The sequence below is a fragment of the Opisthorchis viverrini genome (genome assembly GCF_000715545.1).
Source record: "Opisthorchis viverrini unplaced genomic scaffold opera_v5_7, whole genome shotgun sequence".
Classification (NCBI taxonomy): domain Eukaryota; kingdom Metazoa; phylum Platyhelminthes; class Trematoda; order Opisthorchiida; family Opisthorchiidae; genus Opisthorchis; species Opisthorchis viverrini.
The window spans coordinates 3,295,264-3,308,401 of record NW_008751663.1 but is presented as its reverse complement, the minus strand read 5'-3'; the positions used below and the strand labels follow the sequence as shown (position 1 = coordinate 3,308,401).

At 44.2% G+C, this 13,138-nt stretch overlaps 1 protein-coding gene across 1 annotated transcript in view; it reads right to left on the bottom strand.

The window, feature by feature from the left end:
- T265_00740 (hypothetical protein) overlaps positions 1-13,138 on the bottom strand; it is a gene marked incomplete at both ends in the record, with an annotated part of 46,108 nt that overhangs the window by 17,656 nt on the left and 15,314 nt on the right. Inside the window, 9 exons of the mRNA XM_009164589.1 lie at positions 969-1,021; positions 2,047-2,196; positions 3,373-3,620; positions 4,320-4,476; positions 5,957-6,088; positions 9,953-10,063; positions 11,161-11,222; positions 11,434-11,469; positions 12,782-13,090. Coding sequence (XP_009162853.1) covers positions 969-1,021; positions 2,047-2,196; positions 3,373-3,620; positions 4,320-4,476; positions 5,957-6,088; positions 9,953-10,063; positions 11,161-11,222; positions 11,434-11,469; positions 12,782-13,090 — 1,258 coding nt within the window. The remainder of the gene's footprint in view (positions 1-968; positions 1,022-2,046; positions 2,197-3,372; positions 3,621-4,319; positions 4,477-5,956; positions 6,089-9,952; positions 10,064-11,160; positions 11,223-11,433; positions 11,470-12,781; positions 13,091-13,138) is intronic.

Genomic DNA, 13,138 nt, shown 5'->3' with positions numbered 1-13,138 from the left:
CAACTAATGGTCCACCCGTCAACGCGCAACATAGGTGACGCGAATACACCGAAAAGACGTAACAATGTACTGGAAATAGTGAGCTACGCATTTAGAACCGATGACGTTTCGTATACAGCAGGTAGTAGCTGATCAAGATAGTTTGTGGCTGCTTCTGAAGACGGGAAGCCTGAATAATTGGGTAAAAATATCGACGGGATCAGTCGAAGTGGTCCTGCAAGAATATTATTGAACAGATCCGATTATTTTATGGAGATTGGGTTCGCGAGCAGAATGACACAGTCGAACATCCAGGGAAGCGAGTCACCGATTCGGCGATGCAGTACCGTTACACAGTCATTCACCACAACAAGAAACGCATCCACCGGTAACTGCGGATTTTGACAAGAAAAGGTTTAATTATACCTCATGCTGTAGGGAATTTCCCTTTCTGTCAGGCATCAGCCGGGTACGGTGGCTATGATGTGCGTATCGAATTCATTCGTCTTATATTTCATAGCATAGTATCCGGACCTAGGTACTGACACTGAAGATTTGCAACTGTTTGGGAAAAGGGATACCTTATTAACTTGACTTCCTTATATCAGCAGGCCCGCATACCCGTACTTTTTAACCATATTGTACAGTACTACTGATCAAGACGGTGAGTAACAGTACTTTGCGTTTTGATACACCACTCCTACAGTTAACTGACAGTTGAATTGGAAATTATTGGTCTCCTCGGATATTTCTTCGTTGATGTCTAAAATTCAAGCAATGTTCAGGAAAGGTCGTACAATAAACACGTCTACGAAAATCAAGTTTCTCAGTCGTCATGCACGTAGGACTTTCGGATCTCTTGTAACCGCAAAAACTGGTTGCGCATTCTAATAACCTCTTCCTTTCCCCGGTACGATGATAGCAAACTGAATGTAAGATTTGTACCATATTTGAATGAATATGAATAAGTCCAACATATGGAAAATTACCGTTGTGACAGTTTCACCCGTTTGGAGTGGAGAATACGTTCGTTTTTCTGAATCTGAAAGATGAAGAAGATAAAAAAATAAATTAAGCGAGATAACTCCAAAAACCCAAAAACGCTTGTTCAATGAGTAAATAATGTGTAAGCTACGGCCGCTTGTCGGTCAAGCATACCAATGAACGCAGAGAATTAAAGTCGGTCATATCAAACATCCTCCAAGCCCACACTCGTTAATCGATTCAAAAAAAAGTTCGGGACAACGGATTAGCTGTCACCCATAAGAATAAAGTCTCCTGTGCAGTGTAGCTAAGAAGCACAGTTATTGACTGAAAAAACTATTGCTGGTTGGTCGCCCGCGGATCAAGCAACGAAAGGCGCGGGTTCAGAAAAATGTGCACACAAGCTAAACCAGTGGAAGGAAGGGGTATGTTCTTGCAAGAAGTGATTTCGCAATGCTGACATGCAACTTTTAATTCAGCGCCAAAGTTTCGAAGGTGCACTTCATGAAATTTATCGCCTTTGGTAACAAGACAACCTAAAATGTCCTAACTCCTATCTGTACAGAACAGTTTCACTAGTAACTACTTGATCGGCGGTCGGAAATGATGACAGTATCGCGATTTCGGCTTCTAAGCGAGGCCACACCATACCAGAAAGCACCTTGAAGCTCTTTCAGCCTTAGTAGAAATAGTCAACAGTACGTTACAGGATCTCTGGAGTGAGTTGAGCCCCAGTGCTGACAGTTCGTGATGAAACCGTTCAACAGGAGTGCCTGATCAGCACTGCTATTAACTCGTAACTAGGTAAGCTATGACGCCACTCATCCTTCACTCAGGTAGTTCACATCACGTATCGATCGGTCGAAAACGGAAAAGACACATATTGTAGTCGAAACAGGCTTTGACACAGACTGCCAGCATTATTGTGAACCTCAAAGGAAACTGATGAGGAAAAAACAAAAGTAATGAGTGAAATTATTCGTTGAGGATCGCCACCAAGTTCACCTGGCAGCTTCACCCGAATCGGTGATGACAAGGGTACGGACAGTAAATTACAGTCGAAAAAAACAGAAAACAACTCACTGTAGGCATCTTGGACGCGGTTGCAAGTTTACCGGCCATTAACAAAGATAAAGTCTGGCCAAGCTGAATGCGTGGATACTGATGGAGCACACGACTGAATATGAATGAACGGAATGGGTGCGTGGGATCCGGGATGAATCGGAATGAAGACTGTGAGGACAGTGGGGAACGGAGGAGGCGTGGATAGCTAGTGAAAATATCCCGTGTAAGGGTGCTTTACCTCAAAGATATCGGATAGCGTGGAAAACAGGTCTAAGCGAGGTCACATTGAAAGCAATCACCTATAAGTGGACAACAAAAAACCGAAACCACAAGGCCACCTGGCTCAACATCTGGAGCTTTTAGTATCAGGAAAAAATTACTTCCGGCGGAAGATTACTAGAGACTGAGGGCAAAGTGAGTTTCGTAGCTTCAAAGGTTTGTGTCTGACTGAGCATGAATCCCCGTACTGGGTCTGAATGAAACTTGTTCGCAGTGTTATAGCCCAAAGTACAGAACTAAGCGTCTCGAATTCGGCAAATGGGTGGAAAATCTCTGTATCACAGACGACGTTAGTGCTTCTTGTCCTAACAGGAGGACTCAGCGAACCAGTGGTAAGTTGTCAGCAATGGTGACACTCAATTAGCCATAGAGGATAACTCACGCACCATTGACCGCTGAATTCCATCCCAAACTGATCCAGAATCAATATTCATCAAATATCTCGCTATTCATCTCAGACATCACACGTTATATGCGACCCCTGACATCTTTGATCAGTAGAAACTCATCGCACCGTGCCCCGGAATTTTCACATCGGTGCAAATATGTTTCACGATAAATCAAGTAGAATAAACAAACATCCCATAAAACGGAAAACGCCATATCCACTTTCATCGTTCGCGATTGCACACATTCGATTTCTTGTTGTTCATCAACTGAATAATAAGCGTCTTATCTACCGAATCGTTCACCCTTTCATCTTTTGTCTCTATACAAAACTGAAGTCTAATTGCATTAGCCCACCCTCTGACACACTCCAACACTCCACAGTTCAGCTCACTACGGAACATCTATTCATTTGCGGTCCTGTGTTTGGAGTGATAAGAACGAGCAAATAACAGATTTCCAAAAATTGTGCGCTGTCAAAACAACAGAATGGATTTCAGAGAAAAGCGATGGGTTGTTAACCAAAAACACAGCTGCAGCATACAAGTCCACTAACACAATCAAAGTTCTTAGCCAGTTTGTTCGCGTAATAGTTGCGAGCGATGCGGTATGTGTAGGGATGTATGGAAGGAATAATGCTGCGGAAAGGCTCAGGATGGCAGATCTGAAAACACTCACCATGGCGTAGTTGTACAAAGAGTAGACAACCACAGCAACGCGGTTCTTGCCAACATCTGCTAGCCCCTGCGATTGTGTTTTACTGTTCAGCTTGAACAAGCTGTACTTCTGTTCGACTTCAGAGCGTGATCCAGAAATGCGATATTCGTGATCGCACGCAGCTGAAGAATCGGCCTCAAAAGGTGGCTTGTTGTCTCGTGGAAGTTCGACATTTTCCGAGGCCGTCTCATCGGGGATGTCTGCCGTGGCTAAACCAACAGGAAAATAATGGGGAGCAAATGAAAGTAAGTTAAATGCCATCATTTGCATACGAATCTCGTTTCAACGAGAGATCCAAACGAATAAAGCCAATGCATTCGTCTATAACAGCCTCCTACTGTCTTTCAATGGACAACAAAAAATAAATTACATATCACGCCTCGGCAAAAGTCACGCAGCTGGAAGGATTTGTGAAAATGTTCTGCAGACCTTATGCCTACTGGCAAATAGGAAGTAGCTGGTTTTGTAAATAATGTACGTTCGGGCACACTAACCTCAAGCAGCTCACGTATGAGATGGTGAAGCTGGAGGGAGTGGAGCAGGCTAGAGGCTTACGTGACTGAACTATACGTCATTCTACGCGAGTCGTGAGCATCCTTATCATAAAATTTTGGAAAACAAGCATAAATCTCACATTTACCAATAAGCAGAAATGCTATAAACACGAATTAGAGCGTGTCTATTTCGCACCAGAGTGAATGATCGACTGGACGGAAGGACACGAATCCCTTAGTGCGATATCAATAGATGCAACGTTTGGCTGAAATATGAGGTTGTCTAACAAAAATATGGATGCAGTTCTTGGAAGCTGAAGATCTGTAGTCAGCGCTCGCGAATACGATCTGAATTACTTATGAACATACAAAGTAAAGTGTTTGCAGTCTGTGTGCGATCCGCATGAAACTTACAAGGTGATGCGGGGGTGATTTTAGCTTCTGGTCGGAGTTGATTTAGACGAGGTACAAATTCGGATATAATGCAGTCCACGGCTGAATGGAATACCTTCTCGGCCGTATTAGGCGCATCTCTGCACAGCGCATACCAACGGTTTCGACCATAATTAAACTGGAATGGGAAAGAAATCAGAAGTTAACTTACAACAAAGTATATTCATAGTTGACAACTCACTTAGAGGTATTATGTGGTTGCTAAACGGGGCAAACACTTCAGGGACGCACGACCTTCTAACGAACACTGAGTTAATCAGCGTTCACTTCCATATAAAGAGATTCATTGTGAATGAGCTGTTTCAGATATTTAAATCACAAAGGTTAAGCTAAATACGTGTCAACTTTTATTCGACCTCTGGATGCTCCTGGGCATAAAATAAAATTTGTAGGGTGTTAGGACGCGCCCAGACATGGGAAAAGTACATGTGCAGGGAGTGACGCATCCCCAAGGTCACCATCGGTACGACACGTTCGGAAAGCAGGTGCGTTGGCGGAACTCACCAAACACGACTTAGCAACATATGACCAGCGGAGTGGGCCTCAAGGTGTTCACGACCGGAACACCGCCATTGGCTGTACAGAACGAACAAGTGAACGACCATATTTGGCCGCAGAAGCGCTGTATGTTTTGTTCTGACAATACAGCCGTGTCCCGAGTTCTCTGTTTTCTCCTTATCGCGTAGTCTGGCAGGCTCAGTGCAGGCGTAACCAATAGACGGCCACCCACAATACAACAAAGGGCTGATGAGCTGGCTGACAGCCTACGATCGGCTTCACTTTGTCTTGGGGCTCGTCAATTAGGCGCAGTCCAGGAAGCTTTCCTAATATTATTTCTTGCAGAAATAAGAAACCGGATATACGTGCGGTTTGAAGATGGAATTAGAGCGAGACTAAAACGGACCACATGACCAGTTGAGGGACATGATAAATGAAATATTTATTCAGTTCTCGCGTTCTCCCATTCTGCTTCAAATATTTCAACCAAATGCTTGGAGTTCGCAAGACGGTGATCTAAGGTATGGAGAACATGCAATGGGACAAAAACGTTTGCGCAACACTTCACGATGAAGTATTTCTCATTTCCAACAAGCAAAAAATTACTGAAGGAATTTGTTACAGGCAACCGACGCCGTATTTTTTTCTGGCTGCAGGGAGTGTTTGTTCGTTCGTAAGCGAACAGATTGTTGAGGTTAGTTTAGTTTGCCGTATTAACATCAGCACATTGAGTAGACAGACGTAAATGTAAAACGCGGATCAATTTGCCATGTTCATTCCGTCTCAGGACCTTGAGTAGTTCATCTGTTTGCTGTTCCACGCAAGCTCATCCGGCTCATGACAAGGCAACATTTAGGCAACGAGTCTTCTTCCTGCACTCTCTGGGAGCATAACACGAAACAAGAACGTAAAATGCGGTACAAATCTCGGCACAGCTGACAACGGACACGGGTATGCACTGCAAGTCGCTGGTGTAAACAGACCGCGTGGGTCATCAGTCTAACATGCGTAACTGAATGATATGAAACAAATGACATTAACTCAGGCGTTGAAGAGAACTGAACTACGTTCATTGAGGTAGATGCAGCGAAACGACTCACTTTCCGCTGAAGATCAGGACGAGCAGAGACACGAGCAAGAAGAATGTTCACCGCGGTGCATTCGGATCGTCTCAGTACAAGAATAAACTTCATCCGACGAGCATAGGCATGCACTGTTTTGGGTGGCTTCACCTGAACAAGATGAACAATGAAGTATGGAAGAGATAAGGGCAGTGAGATGTTGACATTTCGCTTTCATCTTTCAGTCGCAGCACCAAAGACCATCAACCTTACATCATACGTGGAAAGGAATAGCTGGGGACTTGTTCAAACTCTTTTGCGCACACCAACCAGATCAGCATGGCATGATAGTTGGGGTTAAAGACCCAGATGTCATACTCCAGCCAATCATCCGGCAACTAGCACGAGGCAGAAGGCGGATTCGAACCGCGGTACCTGAAAACTCTAGTTATCACAACCACTAAGCCAAGGGGCTAGTAACAGCGGTCACACATAAAACTACATAAAGACACGCTTGAAAACGTGTAAAAATAAAAAACATTGCAGAGTAATTCATAATTCACAAGCAACCTAACAAACCAATCCGTTGTTGTCATGACCACTCATATCTACAAACTCATTAGCATGAACCCTTTCTTCCGACTGAGAACCTAAGAGCTCTAATGTACACGACTCTCACTGTTTAGCGAACTGTAGTGACAGCCTCCCTAATACAACGGCGCATGTGCACGGTACTCATACGTGACAAAATATTCGTCCCTCCGAACCAAGAGCTTCATTCTAATAAGACTGACCTCCCTTTCAGGATCATTTCACGAGCTGAATATTCTGGGCAGATTAGCATCATGTCCTTAACTAATCCATTCTCCTGTTTTTTCACTTTATGGCACTAAATATGATCAGACTCCGCGACCATACTGCAGCGAAACATTAGTGTAAACAATGATGTTTCCGTCTCCGATGAGGATACTGACAGATGAACTATACCTGGAAGTGAGCTCACCGACACGGTCACTGACATATTACCAAATCGGTGAAGCAACTGTAACCTCAAGCCGCACAAATACTACGATGCTCAAAATACGCGGTTGCAAGCACATTGAGGATTTTGGTAACAAAAAGAAAACGTCAGTTTTTAACATATGGGGGGAAGAATAGAAGAACAGCGCTCTCATTCAGCGCTGTCCGACAGGAGACCAATAAGAACGTTTCTATTAGCCCCCAAAAACGTTTGCACAAAATCGCTTGTGATTAAATCAAAATCACATGAGATCAGCCAGCTGTGTTCCAAGGTATTTCTGAAACGCACTCCTTAAACTTGCGGCCGCGGTCCGGTAACTTACCACAGCGTTAGTGGTCCCACAAAAAAGCATGTCGAATTCTGATAGCAGAGATGTCCTGGATTTTACTTGTAACAGTAGACTGACGAATCAATACAATGGGACGGAGACCAAATCAGACAAACATGCCATGAGGACGATGAATAGATGGTGCAATGAGTTTGTCAGGACGGGCCCAGACACAGAAAAAGTACATGTGCAGAGAGTGACGCATCCCCAAGGTCACCATCGGTACGACACGTTCGGAAAGCAGGTGCGTTGGCGGAACTCACCAAACACGACTTAGCAACATATGACCAGCGCAGTGGGCCTCAAGGTGTTCACGACCGGAACACCGCAATTGGTTGTACAGAGCGAGCAAGTGAACTACCATTTTTGGCCATTTAGTCATCCTATATATTTACGCAGAAGCTCTGACAGTGCAGCCGTGTCCCGAGTTCTCTGTCTTCTCCTTATCGCATAGTCTGTCAGGCTCAGTGCAGGCGTGATCAGCAGATAGCCAACCATGATACAACAGTATTCCATATGTAGAAAGTCGGAGCCCATCCTCTTGTTATCATAGCGTAATACGGGATCAATAAATGATTTCAGGTCAAGGAACCTCAACCACGTGATGAGAAAGATATGTACAATTAGTTCAACTGCACACATAGTAACCGCATTATGATAACTCCATCAGTTCCAGTCATCCTATATATTTACGCAGAAGCTCTGACAGTGCAGCCGTGTCCCGAGTTCTCTGTCTTCTCCTTATCGCATAGTCTGGCAGGCTCAGTGCAGGCGTGATCAATAGACGGCCAACCATGATACAACAGTATTCCATATGTAGAAAGTCGGAGCCCATCCTCTTGTTATCATAGCGTATTACGGGATCAATAAATGATTTCAGGTCAAGGAAACTCAACCACGTGATGAGAAGGATATGTACAATTAGTTCAACTGCACACGTAGTAACCACATTATGATAACTCCATCAGTTCTGGTACCCCGAATTTATGTATCGCGGTTTGATTACAAGTTTTCTATTACGCTACCTCAGCGGCACGAAGTCCCCCGGGGAACACAGAGAAACACTTCAATACAAGATGTTCGTTAACAGAAAAGAACTGCCACTAAGCGTGATGTGTCCGTCCCTGATTGAATCAGGAATATCTGTCAAATGCGTGGTGCGGCGTAAAGATTTGGGTGGAACTATTGATTTCTTGTTTCCAACAACCCACATACAGACCACCATTACCATAAAACATGTCACCCAATTGTGCTCTTTTAAAAACGCCGGAAGCATGTACCCAGCCCATCAACACAAATTTCGTTAAGAAATGAGACTCATTCGGTTTATAAAATTGAATGGCTATTACTAAACGGGCGGATGCTCCATTTGATTCACCGAAGAAGATCTGACCCCCAATTTTACGAAGGGATTTGGACCTTGTGAGCCACTGAATACGATGAATCGATGTATTCGGTCTCTGGACTGAAATCGGAGTTCATCCTATTGGAACAACGTTCCTTAAGAAATGAGACTCATTCGGTTTATAAAATTGAATGGCTATTACTAAACGGGCGGATGCTCCATTTGATTCACCGAAGAAGATCTGACCCCCAATTTTACGAAGGGATTTGGACCTTGTGAGCCACTGAATACGATGAATCGATGTATTCGGTCTCTGGACTGAAATCGGAGTTCATCCTATTGGAAATTACAACGTTCCTAGTGTCAGCACCGAGTGACCACTCAGTGGTCGCCTATTGAGGTTCACTAAGCCGAAGATGTACAATGTAACTCTCTCTAGCGAGCATATCATTCAGCCGAGATCTAAGTTTTAATTTAATTTTAATTTCTTTGTAATGTACTACTCATAAGGTTGCTGAGAATCCGTCGACAGCCCACGACCGGTTTTGCCCTTTTTGCGGCTGATCAGGTAGGTGCAGTCCCCGAGTTTCCGTCAACCTGGGAACATCACAAGCGAGAGATTCAGCTGGGTTCCAAGTGAGTCTCTCAAAAAACCAAATTAGTCTGCAAATGAGTGTATATTCGCGAAGGTTCTTTCCTCATTTGAATGGTTCACTAGTTAGAAAACGGACTGATATCATTGCAGTTGATATCCTCGCTATCTCTCGAACGGATGGCGGTTTCTCTTATCGATACATTTTTAATTACCTCAATGGATGGTAGCACGCCGAATGGCCTATCACTTCATGGTACAGCCAGTTTATGATAAACAAGTCATTGGATCTCTGGAAGACACTGAAGGTCAAGCCTGGAATAGTGAACTGCGCCCACAAATGTTAGGTTAGGATAGACGTTAGAGAGAAAACCTCAGCAATCAGTTCTCGCCTGTAAACACACGCGGATATGCAATTGCATATACTGCGTTTCGTTTCAGATGATGACCCGTCGTCCAACCGATCTGACCACATGACATTGCCTCAAAACAGTTATCCAGCTTCAGAGGAGAATGAAAACGGGTTACTTTCCTATCTGCTCTTCTCTTCTTCCTCCCTTATTGAAGCAAACCTTATGGTCATGCGGCAGCAAAGCCTCAGAACCAACAATAATATCAGTCAAGCCTGCGCGAATCGGAAGAAAATGAAGAACTGCACCAGCATACAATGCTAATGAAACCCAGGTGACCAGAGAACCCGAGTTGAATCGATACACGGATGACAGAGTGCAAACAGGTACTAGACGCACATGTGGAATGTACCGCTGGAGGACATCGCGGACAGTGGAATAAGGCACAGAAAGGAATTCCCTCGAAGATGACCCTCCAATCACCAACGAGGCGACGCGGCAAACGACGAGCTGGGGGGCAAGAGAAAACAGGGACTAAAACATATTACTTGCAAATAGACGAGTAATCAGATGGATCCGCAGAAATAACTAAAACGTCAGAACAAATCAGGCCGAGGTTGGCACAGGCTAATTGACCATGTACACGAGCTGAAATAGATAGCAACCCGAAAGTAGTGCCGTTACTACAATTGTATTATGTTATTAGATTATAGGATGACAGATCGAAAACCAGATCAACCGAAGAGTCTGAATTAGGTGAAGAAGGTAGTCATCTAAACATGGGAAATGCAGGTGAGTAACGGCAAAAGTGGGTTGAAATTGGCAACATGGAGAAAAACGGAGCATCGTCAGGAAACAGTAATCGGTAGAATCAGCTTCAGTTTGAACATACGGACAATTTGGACAACGTATTTTGCCCAAGGTCCTCCTAATCAGAACAGCTGCAGTGAACGCAAGAATTAATGAGAACATGATATATCCAACGAGTCCGAATGATCTGTCAGAAACGGTCTACTTCTAAGGAACGACATTCAATTAGTTATAGTGGGGTATGGGCAATCTTCTGTCTGATGTGTTATGTGGTGCCGAACAACGCGTGTCCACTCAGGTGGAACTGTCTCTTTTTTCTTTTCTATTATCGTGGACAGCAACAAGGCAACTGCCTTTTATAGGCGTCACAATGACATCGCTATTCAGTTCAAAAAAGCTTGTCAGGTTTCAGCTACCATCGCTAAGCAAAACGGATCACCAATCAAGCAATTTGGACATTTTCGGACGCAATCAAGTTTTGGTTCCACAAAGGTCTGAAAAAACAACACGTGAATTCGTCAGTGATCAACGGTTCAACTATGACACGGAAGGTTCTTGAACCTTCGTGGAAATGTCCGCCGTGTACTTGTAAGACAACGAACAGAACAAAAAATCTGGAAAACTGATAACAGCTGCATAACAGCATTAACACCTGCATGGGTTCTATTGGCAACAGCTTATAGCTAAAGAAACGGTAACCTGAGGACCGAGGACAAAGCCAGAGATTCCTCATTAAAGATGTGCAGAAACGAAAGTCCTATGGAAAATATGCTGGCTAACCAGAGAGAAAAACGTACCAACTGATCCTCAAGTGGGGACCAACAGCAGCGTGGGTTCCGGAATCGTGACGAGCGACGATCTAGTGAATGGAACAGCGACAAAAACAGTGAAATAGAAACGACACAAGCATAGTCCCCTACTACGAGCTAAGCTTAAGTAGCAGCCAATAAAAAAAAAACTGAAACGGTTGTATAGTTTTTTTCAGGACACCTAGAGACAAAACTACTTCCACTTCCACATTAGTACGGATATATACCTCAACATGAATTAGCGATAAGAAATTAGCTCACCTTCTTTAATCAGTGGCCTCCTCCTCTGAGCTGCACCTGAAAAACACCGAACAGGAAAGGAGATGGTGAGGCTGGAATGTAAGGACAGACTATGTAAAAGTGTGCGAATATAGGAGACCGGGTCACCACATGGTAGATTCGAGCATTAAATGAAACCATGGTTGAAACACTGGATAAAGGCAGAGCATCTCAGAATAAGGCGTATTGGTCTCTCTGCGACCAATGACATTGGATGCTTCGGCGAACTACGTAAGGAGTTTTCCTGAGAGAGGCTTGCTGCAACGAAGTTCCAACGGTGGCACATGTATAAGTACAAAGCAATAACATATGACTATGAGTGGAACGGGGAGCTGTATCCAGGACGATCTACGGTCAAGTGATCGCAAGGAATGCAACGAATCCGTAACCACGGCAATAACCAATATTCTGGTCTGCAAAACAATGTGATTCCCAAAAAACAACTACAGGTTTCATGGACTTTAGGTAAACAGTGTACCGAGCAAACAAGGTCAGTTCCCAGTTATTTCACACCCGTCATACCAACCAACGGACCCGTTTCATAAGTGGATGGGCCGAACTGGGCAGAAACAAACTATCGGAGAATCAACAGCCCAAATTTCCTCAACTAGAAGACGCCCATAAGTACTTCTTGAGTGGAGCTTTAAAGTAAAACTGACAGTCACTAAGGATGCGGATGCAACCCAGATGAACGTTTAAGGTCTAAATACTTATCGCACCCAAGATGCATTATCATGAGCCGTCCAATTTAACAGCTGAAGCACGGAAGATGACAAAGTGTGGTAGTGCGCCCAAACTTGAGGACGAATTTTCACCCCAACACACAAACTGCCATTGATTTCCATAACCCAACAGACAAACTGCCATTGATTTCCATAGTTTAGCTGGTTGATCGCTTTACATCCGCGCGTAGTTACTCACCGAATTTACCCAGTTTTCTCAAAATCGGTGGTTCAAGCGTAGTCATACAGTGACCTTAGGAAACCCATTTGGGTTGTGCCACGTTGATGTTCCTTTCGTTCAGGGGAAAGTGTGCCTCGAGTGTACACATTACAGGGGCCACATTGCAAACCTCAGGTTTCATGGTGTCGGTGTGCAACATACAGCAGGGTGCACCAACGGGTTACAGCGGACGACTCTTACAAGAAGTACTATTGATCAGAATTCCAAAATGTCGTGAGAATTAAGGCAGTTGTTCGGAACGCAACAAGTAGTAATCAATATGAGATCCAGGCGATTTGGGGCTAAGGCAACGGTCCGTGATACTTAAGGGATGGGACCACAATCCAACTGAATCACACAATACCAAGCTAGCAGGAAAGGGGCTTACGCAAAGATTTCCGAGGTTTTTGCATGGCTCGCTTCTTTGAAGCCGCTAATTCGGAGGGTTTACCACCAGTATGATCATCATCCGAAGCATCTGGCTTTTGCGCGGAAACAGAACTCGGCTGAATAGGAGATCCTTCACGCGACCCAACCGATTCTTTTCCTTTGTTCATGGAATCGCTTGTACCTCTTGTGAGATACTTGCTGGTAACGGAGAAAAATCCATAGGCTCGACGACTTTCCGATGGATGGTCATCAGAGGCAGTCGGGCCCAAGTTCGGGATGATATCATACGCTGCTTGGAAATCAGTGTCTACACAAGAAAATAACAAGAAGGCTCAAATGTTGTACTGGACAAAGG